This window comes from Ovis canadensis, chromosome 20, assembly GCF_042477335.2.
Source record: "Ovis canadensis isolate MfBH-ARS-UI-01 breed Bighorn chromosome 20, ARS-UI_OviCan_v2, whole genome shotgun sequence".
Classification (NCBI taxonomy): domain Eukaryota; kingdom Metazoa; phylum Chordata; class Mammalia; order Artiodactyla; family Bovidae; genus Ovis; species Ovis canadensis.
The window spans coordinates 20,398,917-20,412,754 of record NC_091264.1 but is presented as its reverse complement, the minus strand read 5'-3'; the positions used below and the strand labels follow the sequence as shown (position 1 = coordinate 20,412,754).

General features: G+C 40.0%; 1 protein-coding gene across 1 annotated transcript in view; it reads left to right on the top strand.

Annotated features, from left to right (window-relative positions):
- HCRTR2 (hypocretin receptor 2) overlaps positions 1–13,838 on the top strand; it is a 132,049-nt gene that overhangs the window by 96,519 nt on the left and 21,692 nt on the right. The window contains exon 3 of the mRNA XM_069564082.1: positions 6,963–7,206. Coding sequence (XP_069420183.1) covers positions 6,963–7,206 — 244 coding nt within the window. The remainder of the gene's footprint in view (positions 1–6,962; positions 7,207–13,838) is intronic.

Sequence of the window (13,838 nt, the reverse complement as noted above, 5' to 3'; positions counted from 1 at the left end):
GTTCATAGCCACAGTTCTAAAAGACCTGGGTTTCCTTTAGCAATTGGACAGTGAGTGAAATGTTGGCCACTCCCCTCTAGTTCCCATGACCACCCTCCACAATCTAGTTCTTATTCTATCTGGCCTCCAAGATGATATCATAACATTTGGAGGAAATGACAGTATGCACCCAATGATGACAAACTGAGGCAAGAAGAATCTAAACACGGACCTTACGCTCTTCAGAAAAATCGACCGAAAATGGGTCATAGACCCAAATGTAAAATGCAAAGCTGCAAAACTCTTAGAAGATAACTTAGAAGAAACTCCAAATGGCCTTGAGTATTTTGATGACTTTTTAGATGTGACAACAAAGATGTGCTTCTTGAAATAAATCATTGATAAGCTGACTTCATTAACATTAAAAACTTCTGCTCTGCAAAATTCAGTGTAAACAGAATGAGAAGGCAAAGCACAAACTGGGAGAAAATATTTGCCAAAGATATGTCTAATAAGTGACTGCAGTCTAAAATAAGGGCTTCCCAGGTGGCTCAGTGGTAAAGAATCTGCTTACCATGCCGGAGACATGGGTTTGATCCCTGGGTTGGGAAAAAATGCTGGAGAAGGAAATGATAACCCACTACAGTATTCTTGACTGGGAAATCTCCATGGACAGAAGAGCCTGGTGGGCTACAGTCCATGGGGTTGCAAAAGAAGCAGACATGACTTAGGGACTAAACAACAACAACAATATCTGAAATATACAAAGAGTTGTTAAAACTAAGCAATCTGAAAGCAAACAACCCAACTAAAACATAGACAAAAGACATTAACTACATCTTACTAAAGAAGATACACAAATGGCAAAGAAACATGAAAAGATGTCCTTCATCACATTTCATCAGTGAACTGCAAATTAAAATAATGAAATATCACTACATACTTACTAGAACGGTCAAACTATGAAACTCTGACAACAAAAGCTGGCAAGGATGTGCAGCAACAGGAACTCTCATTCATTGCTGGTGAGGATAATGAAAAATGTTACAGCCATTTTGGGAGACTGATTTTTTTTTTTTTAACAAAACAGTCCCAATATATGTTCCAGCAATTGCATTCTTTGATACTTACCTCTCAAAAGTTGAAAATTTACATACACAGAAAAACTCTCATGCAGCTTTATCCATGATGACCAAAACTTTGAGGTAACTAAGATGTCCTTCAGTAGATGAATAGATAAACTAATTGGAGTACAACCAGATAATAGAATATTATTCAGTGATGAAACGAAATGAGTTGTCAAGACATGTTCAGTTCCGTTCAGTTGCTCAGTCATGTCTAACTCTTTGCAATCCCATGGACTGCAGCACTCTAGGCTTCTCTGTCCATCACCAACTCCCAGAGCTTGTTCAAACTCATGTCCATCAAGTCGGTGATGCAATCCAATCATCTCATCGTCTGTTGTCCCCTTCTCCTCCTGCATTCAATCTTTCTCAGCTTCAGGGTCTTTTCCAATGAGTCAGTTCTCATCAGGTGGCCAAAGTGTTGGCGTTTTGGCTTCAGCATCAGTCCTTCCTTCCAATGAATATTCAGGACTGATTTCTTTAAGGATTAACTGGTTGGATCTCCTTGTAGTCCAAGGGACTCTCAAGAGTCTCCCCCAACACCATGGTTCAAAAGCATCAATTCCTCGGCACTCAGCTTTCTCTATAGTCCAACTCTCACATCCATACATGACTGCTGGAAAAACCATAGCTTCGACTAGATGGACCTTTGCTGGCAAAGTAATGTCTCTGCTTTTTAATACACTGTCTAGGTTGGTCATAGTTTTTCTTCTAAGGAGCAAGCGTCTTTTAATTTCATGGCAGTCACCATCTGCAGTGATTTTGGAGCCCAAGAAAATAAAGTCACTGTTTCCATTGTTTCCCCATATATTTGCCAAGAAGTGATGGGACCAGATGTCATGATCTTAGTTTTCTGAATGTTGAGTTTTAAGCCAATTTTTTCATTCTCCTCTTTTGCTTTCATCACGAGGCTTGTTAGTTCCACTTCCCTTTCTGCCATAACGGAGATATCATCTGCATATCTGAGGATATTGATATTTCTCCTGGCAATATTGATCCCAGTGTATGCTTCATCCTACAAGCCTTCCCAGGTGGTGCCAGTGGGTAAAGAATCTTTTTGCTAATGCAGTAGATACAAGAGATGGGAGTTTGAATCATGGATTGGGAAGATCCCCTGGAATAGGAAATGGCAACCCACTCCAATATTCTTGCCTGGAAGATTCCAGGGACAGAGGAGCCTGGCTATGGAGTTGCAACAAGTGGGTAGCCTATCCCTCTTCCAAGGGGACTTCCTGGCCCAGGAATTGAACCAGGGTCTCTCCTTCATTGCAGGCAGATTCTTTACCAGATTGAAAGAATACTACTACCTGAGAATATTACTACCCAGGAAGTCCTATAGGAGCAGCGAACTGCTTTTTCAGAGTGACTTTTTCAATATAACTGAAGAGGCTCTGCACAGGAAAAGAACAAAAGTCTACTGAGATTTGGGTGATGGGTGTTCAGTAGGCGGATGGTCTCCCTCTTTCTCTCGGTCACACTTTCCTACATTCCAGTCTATTAGTGCCTAGCATCCAAACGTGCAGTTTGGCAGAATTTCCATTTCTACTTGCAGTGGATCTCTGGGGCTGTCTGTCACATCTCTATGCCAGCATAAAACTGACTCCTCTTCCAGAGAAAACTCCCACATTGACCTGACCACCGGGTGCTCATAGGACAAATGCCAGATAAAGCACCGACAGCAAAAGAAAGCTCACATCACCTCACTTTGCTCCACTCACAGTGTTCACGATTCACACTACATTCATTTCTGAAATGGTTTATACTATCAGCTTGGTTTGATCTACTGTCAAAATCTCAATGAAAAAGGCACCCAGAAGTGCTCTCCTACAAGTGTAAAGCAACCACAGAACTCTCACTTATAATCACTTATGATAAGGTGAAATTGTGTATCACCTTTGAGAAAATTATGTACACTGGATTCTAATTGTATACTACAGTATATTATACACCAGCAAATACAGTAGTCAAATAATGACTGTTAAATCACTGATGCCTAAGGGTTCATTCAATGGATTATACCATTAGATTATCCAAACCAGCATGTTCTCTCGTGGGAAGGCACTGCACCCTACCTCACCATTGGCACTGGACAGCCATCTCTCAAGCGCACTGATTGGAACTGATTATTGCAAGCAGTTGAAGGAACTCCTAGAAATGACTTCAGAATTTGAATCACATTACTTCTATCCCATTCACCCATGTTGATTAGAATTTATGAAAAGCAAGATACTAAGCCTTGTTGAGAACTTTTTGTTTTTAATCGCTAGAGAGGATAAATATAGCCCTGGCTCAGTAGTATGAAAGGTCAACTGTGTAGAGCTAGATGACCACCGCTCTATCCCCAGGTTGGCAAGGGTTTGGAAGGGCTCTGGGTTCTCGACACATTCTCAAGGAGAAATAGAGGTTGAGCAAAGAGTAGACACTGGAGAAAGGTGTGAATGTCCCCTAAGGCAGTGCCAAGGAATTTCCAGGTGCCATCAACAAAGTGGAATCAAGATTGCCAGGAGAAATATCAACAAACTCAGATATGCAGCTGATACAACTCCAATGGCAGAAAGTGAAGAGGAACTAAAGATCCCCTTGATGAGGGTGAAAGAGGAGAGTGAAAAAGCTGGCTTGAAACTCAACACTAAAAAAATAAATAAAACAAGATAATCACTTCATGGCAAATGGAAGAGGGAAAGGGGGAAGCAGTGGCAAGTTTTCTTTTCTTAGGCCTCAAAAGTCACTGCAGATGGTGACTGCAGCCATGAAATTTAAAGACGCTTGCTCAATGGAAGGAAAGCTATGACAAGCCTAGACAGCATATTAAAAAGCAGAAATGTTACTTTGCCAACAAAGGTCTGTCTAGTCAAAGCTATGGTTTTTTCCGGTAGTTAAGTATGGATGTGAAAGCTGGACAATGCAAAAGGCTGAGCACCAAAAATTGATGCCTTCAAACTCTGGTGCTAGAAAAGACTCTTGAAAGTCCCTTGGACTGCAAGGAAATCAAGTTAGTCAATCCTAAAGGAAATCAATCATGAGTATGCATTGGAAGGACTGATGGTAAAGCTGAAGCTCCAATATTTTGACCACCTCATACAAAGAGTCAACTCATTAGAAAGGACCCTGATGCTGGGAGAGACTGAAGGCAGGAGAAAGGGACAACAGGGAACGAGATGGTTGGATGGCATCACCAATTCAATGGCCATGAATTTGAGAAAGCTCCAGGAGATGGTGAAGGACAGGGAAGCCTGGCATTCTGCAGACCATGTGGTTGCAAAGAGTCAGACCCAACTGAGCAACTGAACAGCAACAAATCAACCAACAGAAACCTACTCTGATAGAGTTCATCCCTTTCAAATTAAAGTTGAAATTAAACCCCAAGAATTTAGAACAGTTTACATCTTTACCTGTAATTTCTATAACTATTCTTCACTGTAAAACAGTCTGCTCCAATTAGAAGCTAGAACTCTAAGCTCGAGAATAGAAGAAAATACAAATAGTATAATCACCATCACCACTGCCATCATCATAACAAGGAATAACAAACACTTATCATTTATACACTGGGCCCAGATTAGGCATTTCACACGTGGACTGACTCTTCTTCCAACAAGTCCGCAGTGGCTCTGATTATCATGCAAGTTTACTGTTGAGAAAATTGAGGCATAGCATAAGTAACTCACCCAAGACCTCACATTTAGCAAGTGCCATGTGCTGCATCCCAGGAAACTTGGTTGTGGAATTGATTTCAACTGTGCTCTGTCATCTTTTCTAACGAGAATCAAAAGAATCAGAGTTGGCAAGATCTTATTGTCAATTTTACTCATTTAATAGGAAAAAAATATACACATTTGCCAACAATTGTTAAGTAGGTGACCCACATTGTGCAGCTAGCTGGGAGGAGAGGAGAATGGCTATGTGATCCTGATGCTTAGCCCAGAACCTCTCCTCCTCTTCTGGACCAGCATGTACATCCCTCTCCGTCATCTGTACCTATAGTCAATGCAACAACAAGCAAGGTCCTGATGTAAGAAGAGACACCCTCCCATTCACGTATTATAGGGTCAATACAACTAGGACAGAAAAATAGAGAAAGATAACTCTGCCACGTAATAAACACACGAAGCACTGTGCCAGGGACTGTCTTGCACAGTCGCTCCTGCCATTGGTCTTTGTTCCACAGAGAAGATAAACCATACATTAATGAATTAAACATGCTGTAAGTGTTAAAAGAAAGTTAATAGAAATCTGTAAATATATATATATATATTTTATATATATATATTTATATATATATATATATATATATATATAATACAGAAAGGAGAATGAGGCTTCTTTTTAAAGAGAGGGTTTTGAGAGAATTGATTTTGTCAACCAATGGTCTGATCATTCAGTATAGAATGCACTAAATATAGTTAAATAAACTTGGGGCTTCCCAGGTTTCGTCAGTGGTAAAGAACCCGCCTGTCAATGCAGTAGACTTAACAGACACAGGTTTGATCCCAGGGTTGGGAAGATCCCCTGGAGGAGGGCCTGGCAACCCACTCCAGCATTCTTGCCTGGCAAATCCCATGGACAGAGGAGCCTGGGGGGCTACAGTCTATAGCGTTGCACAGAGTAGGACATGACTGAAGTGAGCTGGCATGGCACAGCAATGATATAAACTGATCATGGGGGATGGGCATATATGACAAGTTTCTTTACTATTTTCTCAAAGTTCCAAGCTAAATGTGTGATGCCATTAATTATATAGAAATCTGGATTAGGTAAACCTATTCAAATTTTAGAGGTAGGTTGCTTATTCCAGCAATGAGCACACTATGGCAAGGAGATCCATATAGAGGATTACCTTTTATCACAACTCATGCATTTGCACGTTGAAAATGAACTGATATATGAATAACCTTGGTTATTTAAAAATAAGAAATGAGATACCAATCATTCAAAAATGCTAATTAAATGCAATTGCAATCAAATTCTTGTATGTTAATTTAAAAGAAAGTCATGTCATCGTATTATTGTGTATAAGTAAAAGAAAAATTTCCAGTTCAGACTGCTACTGCTAAGTCACTTCAGTCATGTCTGACTCTGTGCAACTCCACAGACAGCAGCCCACCAGGCTCCCCCGTCTCTGGGATTCTCCAGGCAAGAACACTGGAGTGGGTTGCCATTTCCTTCTCCAATACATGAAAGTGAAAAGTGAAAGTGAAGTTGCTCAGTCATGTCTGACTCTTCATGACCCCATGGACTGTAGCCTACCAGGCTCCTCTGTCCATGGGATTTTCCAGGCAAGAGTACTGGAGTGGGGTGCCATCTATGAACATATATATTTTTACCTTTGAAGATAAGATTTACCTTATCAACGGAAAAATGCCAAAACAAAATCATGTTTATCTTTATTCAAAGAATGTCATATAAATCAAAACACTAGGCATAAAAAAAGAGGCAGCTTCTCAAGTGGTGCTAGTGGTAAAGAGCCCTCCTGCCACTGTTGAAGAAGACTTGAGTTCAAATCCAGGATCCCCCGGAAGCATTCTTGCCTGGAGAATTCCATGAACAGAGGAGCCTAGTGGGCTACAGTCCATGGGGTTGCAAAGAGTTGGAGTTGACCAAAGCAACTTAGCACTCAGTCACAGTATGTCCTTTTATATTTAATGGGAAGGAGGTAATTCTTTTTCTTGATACATTTCTCTTATTATTTGTAGCCACTTTTTTTTTCATTTTTTTTAAATAGAAGCACTTGAATGAAATGTCTCTTGACAACTTTGAATCTGGTTTTCGGTGTGCCTACCCTTCTGAAATAGTACAAATGTTGGGAGACGCCCATGTAACAGCTGGCGCTTTCCTGCACTACCCTCCTTCTCTCTTTAGACCGTGTCGGTGTCTGTGTCCGTTCTCACGCTGAGCTGCATTGCCTTGGACCGGTGGTATGCTATCTGCCACCCTCTGATGTTTAAGAGCACAGCCAAGCGGGCCCGGAACAGCATCGTCATCATCTGGATCGTGTCCTGCGTCATCATGATCCCTCAGGCCGTCGTCATGGAGTGCAGCACCATGCTGCCCGGCTTAGCCAATAAAACTGCTCTCTTTACCGTCTGTGATGAGCGCTGGGGAGGCAAGTCCAGTGTGGTCCTTATATTGATATGACGGCTGTGAATTGGAAATCTGATTTGCATAACGCTTGTAAAGCTGGCCTTCTTTATTTTATTGACATTCATTAGTATCGTTTTGCAAAAACATGAAGAATCAAGTTGAAATTCAAAACGATTTCACAGAATCCCTCCACCCATTTTGAACCTTTAGATGCACGACTATCTAGCTGTTGTATTATTCAGCTGGTGACTATGAACTTTTCTTAGGTTTTCTAAAACATCGAAAGGACTCATTTATAATAACCCAAATATATATTTTGAAATTTTAGCATTTTATAACATGGTAGAACATTATATTTCCGCAGGTGTCGGATTCCCTAATGGGGCTTCAAATGCAACTGAATTTTTTATGTTAAAGTCATGTTCAGCCTGGAAACACGACTGTCTTGTCTATTGACCTATGTTGATCTTTGAGTCAACCAGCTAAATGTGCTTTCTCTATTCATAATACAGTAAATTGATAAATTTTACCACTGACATAATTATTTTCTGATTTCAAAGTTATACTAATCATGGAATTATGATCCTACTTGTTTTCCCATCTGACATGGTCAGTAGTTAAATTTAAACAATCGGAAGATGGAGGTGTTACGTTCCTTTGGTTCAGAACTCTCAGCAACAGTCTGAGTTCTGCAACAGTCTGAGTTCTGTAACAGTAGAACCACTTTTATTGGTGCCTGATGATGGCACGAATCTGGACAGAGCAAAGAATGAAAGAAAATAATGTTGCATTTCCCAGCACTGTCTACAAAATTATAACATAAAATTTAAAGAAAACAATCTATTCTCCTCTGGTTAAGTATATTACAATGGCTCATATTTAGACACTGTAAATATTAGGAAAGCATTTGTCCATTGGAAAGATGTATCAATAGAAGCAGTGTACCCCAAGGATGGCTGGCTCATGGACTTCTGATTTTCAAGTATCTAAATCTCTGAATTCATGTTAACTCCTAACTTGGTACTTTATTGGAACCCTGAAAAGAGAAAAAATCAGGGACTGAAAAATTAGGCATATATTTTCACTGCAGCAAAATAAAACTCAAAAAATATTGCAATTACTCCATATATTATCCAAAGACTTATAATAAGCAAAATTTCAAAATCTGCATTATCTTTTATTCCAGATATTAAATGCCACTTTATAAAATTTAGTTTTTCCCTTCATTTCTAACATTGCAACTCTTTTGCTCTATTTCTTTCTGGATCTTCTTTGGTTTTTCATGAGTTTCCTTATTAACAATGCAGACAAAAACAAAATGAGTGGAAAGTTCCAAAATGATAGAAATATTTCTTAAGTGGTTTTGGTCCCATTTATTTAATGTTCAAACAACATCTTGAGTACTTAGGATATGCCAAAAATTGTGCCAACCTGAAGAGTAATAGACTCTGCCTAAGGGAACACGTTGTATATACTGAGGCTGAAAGGCAAATAAATAAAGTTTTATAGTGTGATTAGTATTTTAATATATTTAGATATAAAGTGCTAGGAGCACAAATTAGAGGACAGACTCAGTCCTGGCCATTTGAACAAAGTTTACAAGCAGCTGCTAACACTTCAGCAAAGCATTAAAGATGAACAGGGAGGAAACTCAGGGGGCAGTTCATTTACTCAGAGTTTGAGCTCTGGTCACTTAGGATGAACTTGTTTTGCCTCTTGATTTGGCTATGTTTTAATGTTTAAATGGGGCTTCCTTGGTGGTTCAGACAGTAAAGAATCTGCCTGCAATGCGGGAGACCCAGATTCAATCCCTAGGTTGGGAACATCCCCTAGAGAAGGGAATGGCTACCCACTCCAGTCTTGCCCGGAGATTCTCATGAACAGAGGACCCAAGAGTCAGACCACACTGCAGATGGTGGATGAGCAACTAGCGCTTTCACTTTCTTTATAATGTTTAAATGTCTCAATTATTTTCCAGTTTAAGAAAGACTAAAAATGTGGAGATTCACTAGCATGAGTGTGATTCTCTCTCAGTGCACAATTTAATCATTTGGTTGATTAAATGACTATAACCTATCCCTTTAAAAACTGAGCAAAGATTTTCCAGACAGGGAAGAGGGGAAAGGGAAAAACTGAGGGTGCCCTAGGAAGTGGGAAAACCCACACAATGGGCACCACCCCTTGAAGAAGAAAGTGAGAGAGTTCAAACTTATAGTTTCTGGATTGCAGGGGTAGACAGTCTAAAGAATTGTGTTTGGGGAAAGGTAGGCTGGGGACCAACTGTGACATATCTCTTAGGTAATCCCTATACAATGAGTTCTATTTGGAAAAGAGTTTAAAGATCTCTTGATTGGAGTAATTTAGTTAATCATGATGAAATTGAACCATAAATTAAATTAATTGTTCAATATTATGAAGCAAACAAGCACAATTTTTTTCTTATGTTCTTTTATTATTTTTCAAATTTAAATTTATTTATTTTAATTGGAGGCTAATTAATTTACAATATTGTATTGGTTCTGCCACACATCAACATGAATCCACCATGGGCGTACACGTGTTCCCCATCCTGAACCCCCCTCCCACTTCCTTCCCTGTACCATCCCTCTAGGTCATCCCAGTGTACCAGCCCCAAGGATCCTGTATCGAACCTGGACTGGCAATCCGTTTCTTATGATATTATACATGTTTCCATGCCATTCCCCCAAATCATCCCACCCTCTCCCTCTCCCACAGAGTCCAAAAGACTGTTCTATACATCTTGTATCTTTTGCTATCTCGCATACAGGGTTATCGTTACCATCTTTCTAAATTCCATATATGTGCGTTAGTATACTCTATTGGTGTTTTTATTTCTGGCTTACTTCATGCTGTATAAGGCTAAGTAATACTGTATTGAGTTGATCATCCACAAAAGCAAGCAATGAAAGATATTATGTTAGTTTTTCATACATTAAATGAAATCAATACAACTTTATGTTTTTAAGAAGTGTATGAAAAATACAAAGTAGGTTCTTATCATTCTGCTCATCAGACATCTAGTTTATTATAACGATTTTTGCATAGCACAAGTTTTGTTAATATAAGATTTATATGTCTACATTTCTTTTCTTTTTTAAATTAATTAATTAATCTATTTATTTTTGGCTTCACTGGGTCTTTGTTGCCACCAGGGCTTCGTCTAGTTGCTGTGAGCAGGGGCTACTCTCAAATTACAGTGCAAGGACTTCTCATCGCAGTGGCTTCTCTTGTTGCAGAGCATGGGCTTCTAGAGTCCATGGACTTCAGTAGATGCGGTTCATGAGCTTTGGATTTAGAGCACAGCTTAGTAGCTGCGGCTCATGGGCTTAGTTGCCAGCAGCATGTGGAATCCTCCTGGACCAGATTCAAACTTGTGTCCCCCGCATTGGCAGGCAAACTCTCAAGCACAAGACTACCAAAGAAGTCCCTGTAACTCTATGTTTAACTTAAAATTTTTAAGCTTGGACAAAAATATGTGATAGTCAGAAGCTAAAGTCACCAAAAGGGTTCAAACCTGGGTTTGATCTTTGGGTCAGAAGATCCCCTGGAGAAGGGAAAGGATAACCACTCCAATATTCTTATCTGGGAAATACCACTGACATAGGAGACTGGTGGGCTACAGTCCATGGGGTTGTAAGGCTAAAGGTCAGCTTTCATTCCAGTCCCAAAGAAAGGCAATGCCAAAGGATGTTCAAACTACCACATAATTACACTCATTTCACACACTAGCAAAGTAATGCTCAAAATTCTTCAAACTAGGCTTAAACAGTACGTGAACTGAGAACTTCCAGATGTTCAAGCTGGATTTAGAAAAAGCAGAGAAACCAGAGATCAAATTGCCAACATCCACTGGATCATAGAAAAGGCAAGAGATTTCCAGAAAACCATCTACTTCTGCTTCATTGACTGTCTTAAAAGCCTTTGATTGTGAGGATCACCACAAACTGTGGAAAAGTCTTCAAGAGATGGGAATACCAGACCACGTGACCTGCCTCCTGAGAAACCTATATGCAGGTCAAGAAGCAACAGTTAGAACCAGATATGGAAAAATGAATTGCTTCCAAATTGGGAAAGGAGTATGTCAAGGCTGTGTATTGTCACCCTGCTTATTCAACTTACATGCAGAGTACATCATGAGAAACGCTGGGCTAAATGAAGCACAAACTGGAATCAAGATTGCCAGGAGAAATATCAATAATCTCAGACCTGCAGATGACACCACCCTGACAGAAAGTGAGGAGGAACTAAAGCCTATTTATGAAAGTGAAAGAGGAGAGTGAAAAAGCTGACTTAAAACTCAACATTCAGAAAACTAAAATCATGACAACTGGTCCCATCATTTTATGGCAAATAGATGGGAAAACAATGGAAACAGTGATAGACTTTGCTTGGGCTCCAAAATCACTGCAGATGGTGACTGAAGCCATGAAATTAAAATATGCTCCTTGGGAGAAAAGTATGACAAACCAAGGCAGCATGTTAAAAAAGTAGAGACATTACTTTGCTAACAAAGGTCCATCTAGTCAAAGCTATGGTTTTTCTAGTAGTCAGGTACGGATGTGAGATTTGGACCATAAAGGAAGCTGAACACTGAAGAATTGATGCTTTTGAACTGTGGTGTTGGAGAAGACCCCTGAGAGTCCCTTGGACTGCAAGGAGATCCAATCAATCAATCCTAAAAGGAATCAGTCCTGAATATTCATTGGAAGGACTGATGCTGCAGCTGAAGCTCTGATACTTTGGCCACCTGATGCAAGGAGCTGACTCATTAGAAAAGACCCTGATGCTGGAAAATATTGAAGGCAGGAGAAGAAGGGGATGACAGAGAATGAGATGGTTGGATGGCTTCACTGACTCAACGGTCGTGAGTTTTGGGAGATGGTAAAGACAGGGAAGCCTGGCAAGCTGCAGTCCATGGGATCGCAAAGAGTTGGACTTAACTGGGTCACTGTAGAACGTTATATTTTACAGGGTTACCTCTCTAATTCAAACATCTTGAAAGTCCAAATACCATTTAGCCTAATTAAAAATCTATTTACTGTGAAGTATCTTTCATTTGTGTTTAACTCATAAACTGTATTCCTTATCTTTCAGTATCACTTGAGTCTCTCAGTTGTATCCAACTCTTTGAGAACCCATGGAATATAGCACAGCAGGCTTCCCAGTCCATTACCAACTCCAGGAGCTTACTCAAACTAATGTCCATTGAGTTGGTGATGCCATCCAAACATCTCATTTTCTGTCGTCCCCTTCTCCTCCTAACTTCAATCTTTCCCAGCATCAGGGTCTTCTCCAGTGAGTCAATTCTTCACATCAGGTTGCCAAAGTATTGGAGTTTCAGCTTCAGCATCAGTCCTTCCAATGAATATTCAGGACTGATTTTCTTTAGGATGGACTGGTTGGATCTCTTTGCAGTCCAAGGGACTCTCAAGAGTCTTCTCCAACACAGTTCAAAAGCATCAGTTCATCAATGCTCAGCTTTTTTATAGTCCAACTCTCACATTTGTACATGACTAATGGAAAAACCGTGGCTTTGACTAGACAGACCTTTGTTGGCAAAATAATGTCTCTGCTTTTTAAATGCTGTCTAGGCTGGTCATAACTTTTCTACCAAGGAGTAAGTGTCTTTTAATTTCATGGCTGCAGTCACCATATGCAGTGATTTTGGAGCCCCCAAAAACAAAGTCTGTCACTGTTTCCATTGTCTCCCCATCCATTCATCATGAAGTGATGGGACCAGATGCCATGATCTTAGTTTTCTGAATGTTGAGTTTAAGCCAACTTTTTCACTCTCCTCTTTCACTTGCATCAAGAGGCTCTTTAGTTTTTCTTCGCTTTCTGCCATAAGGGTGGTGTGATCTGCATCAGTTCAGTTCAGTCGCTCAGTCGTATCTGAGGTGGTATGATCTGCATTCTCCTGGCAATCTTGATTCCAGCTTGTGCTTCCTCCATCTCAGCATTTCTCATAATGTACTCTGCATATAAATTAAATAAGAAGGGTGACAATATACAGCCTTGTCAGACTCCTTTCCTGATTTGGAACCAGTCATTTGTTCCATGTCCAATTCTAACTGTTGCTTTCTGACCTGCATACACATTTCTCAAGAGACAGATCAAGTGGTCTGGTATTCCCATCTCTTCAAGAATTTTCCACAGTTTGTTGTGATCCACACAATCAAAGACTTTGGCATAGTTAATAAAGCAAAAATAGATTTTTTTCTAGAACTCTCTTGCTTTTCTGATGATCCAATGGATGTTGGTAATTTGATCTCTTGTTCCTCTGCATTTTCTAAATCCAGATTGAACATCCGGAAGTTCACAGTTCACATACTGTTGAAGCCTGGCTTGGAGAATTTTGAGCATTACTTTACTAGTATGTGAAATGAGTGCAATTGTGCAGTAGTTTGAACATTCTGTGGCATTGTCGTTCTTTGGAATTGAAATGAAAAGTGACCTTTTCCAGTCTTGTGGCCACTGCTGAGTTTTCCAAATTTGTTGGCATGTTGAGTGCAGCACTTTCACAGCATCATCTTTCAGGATTTGAAATAGCTCAACTGGAATTCCATCACCTCCACTAGCTTTGTTCGTAGTGATGCTTTCTAAGGCCCACTTGACTTCACATTCCAGGATGTC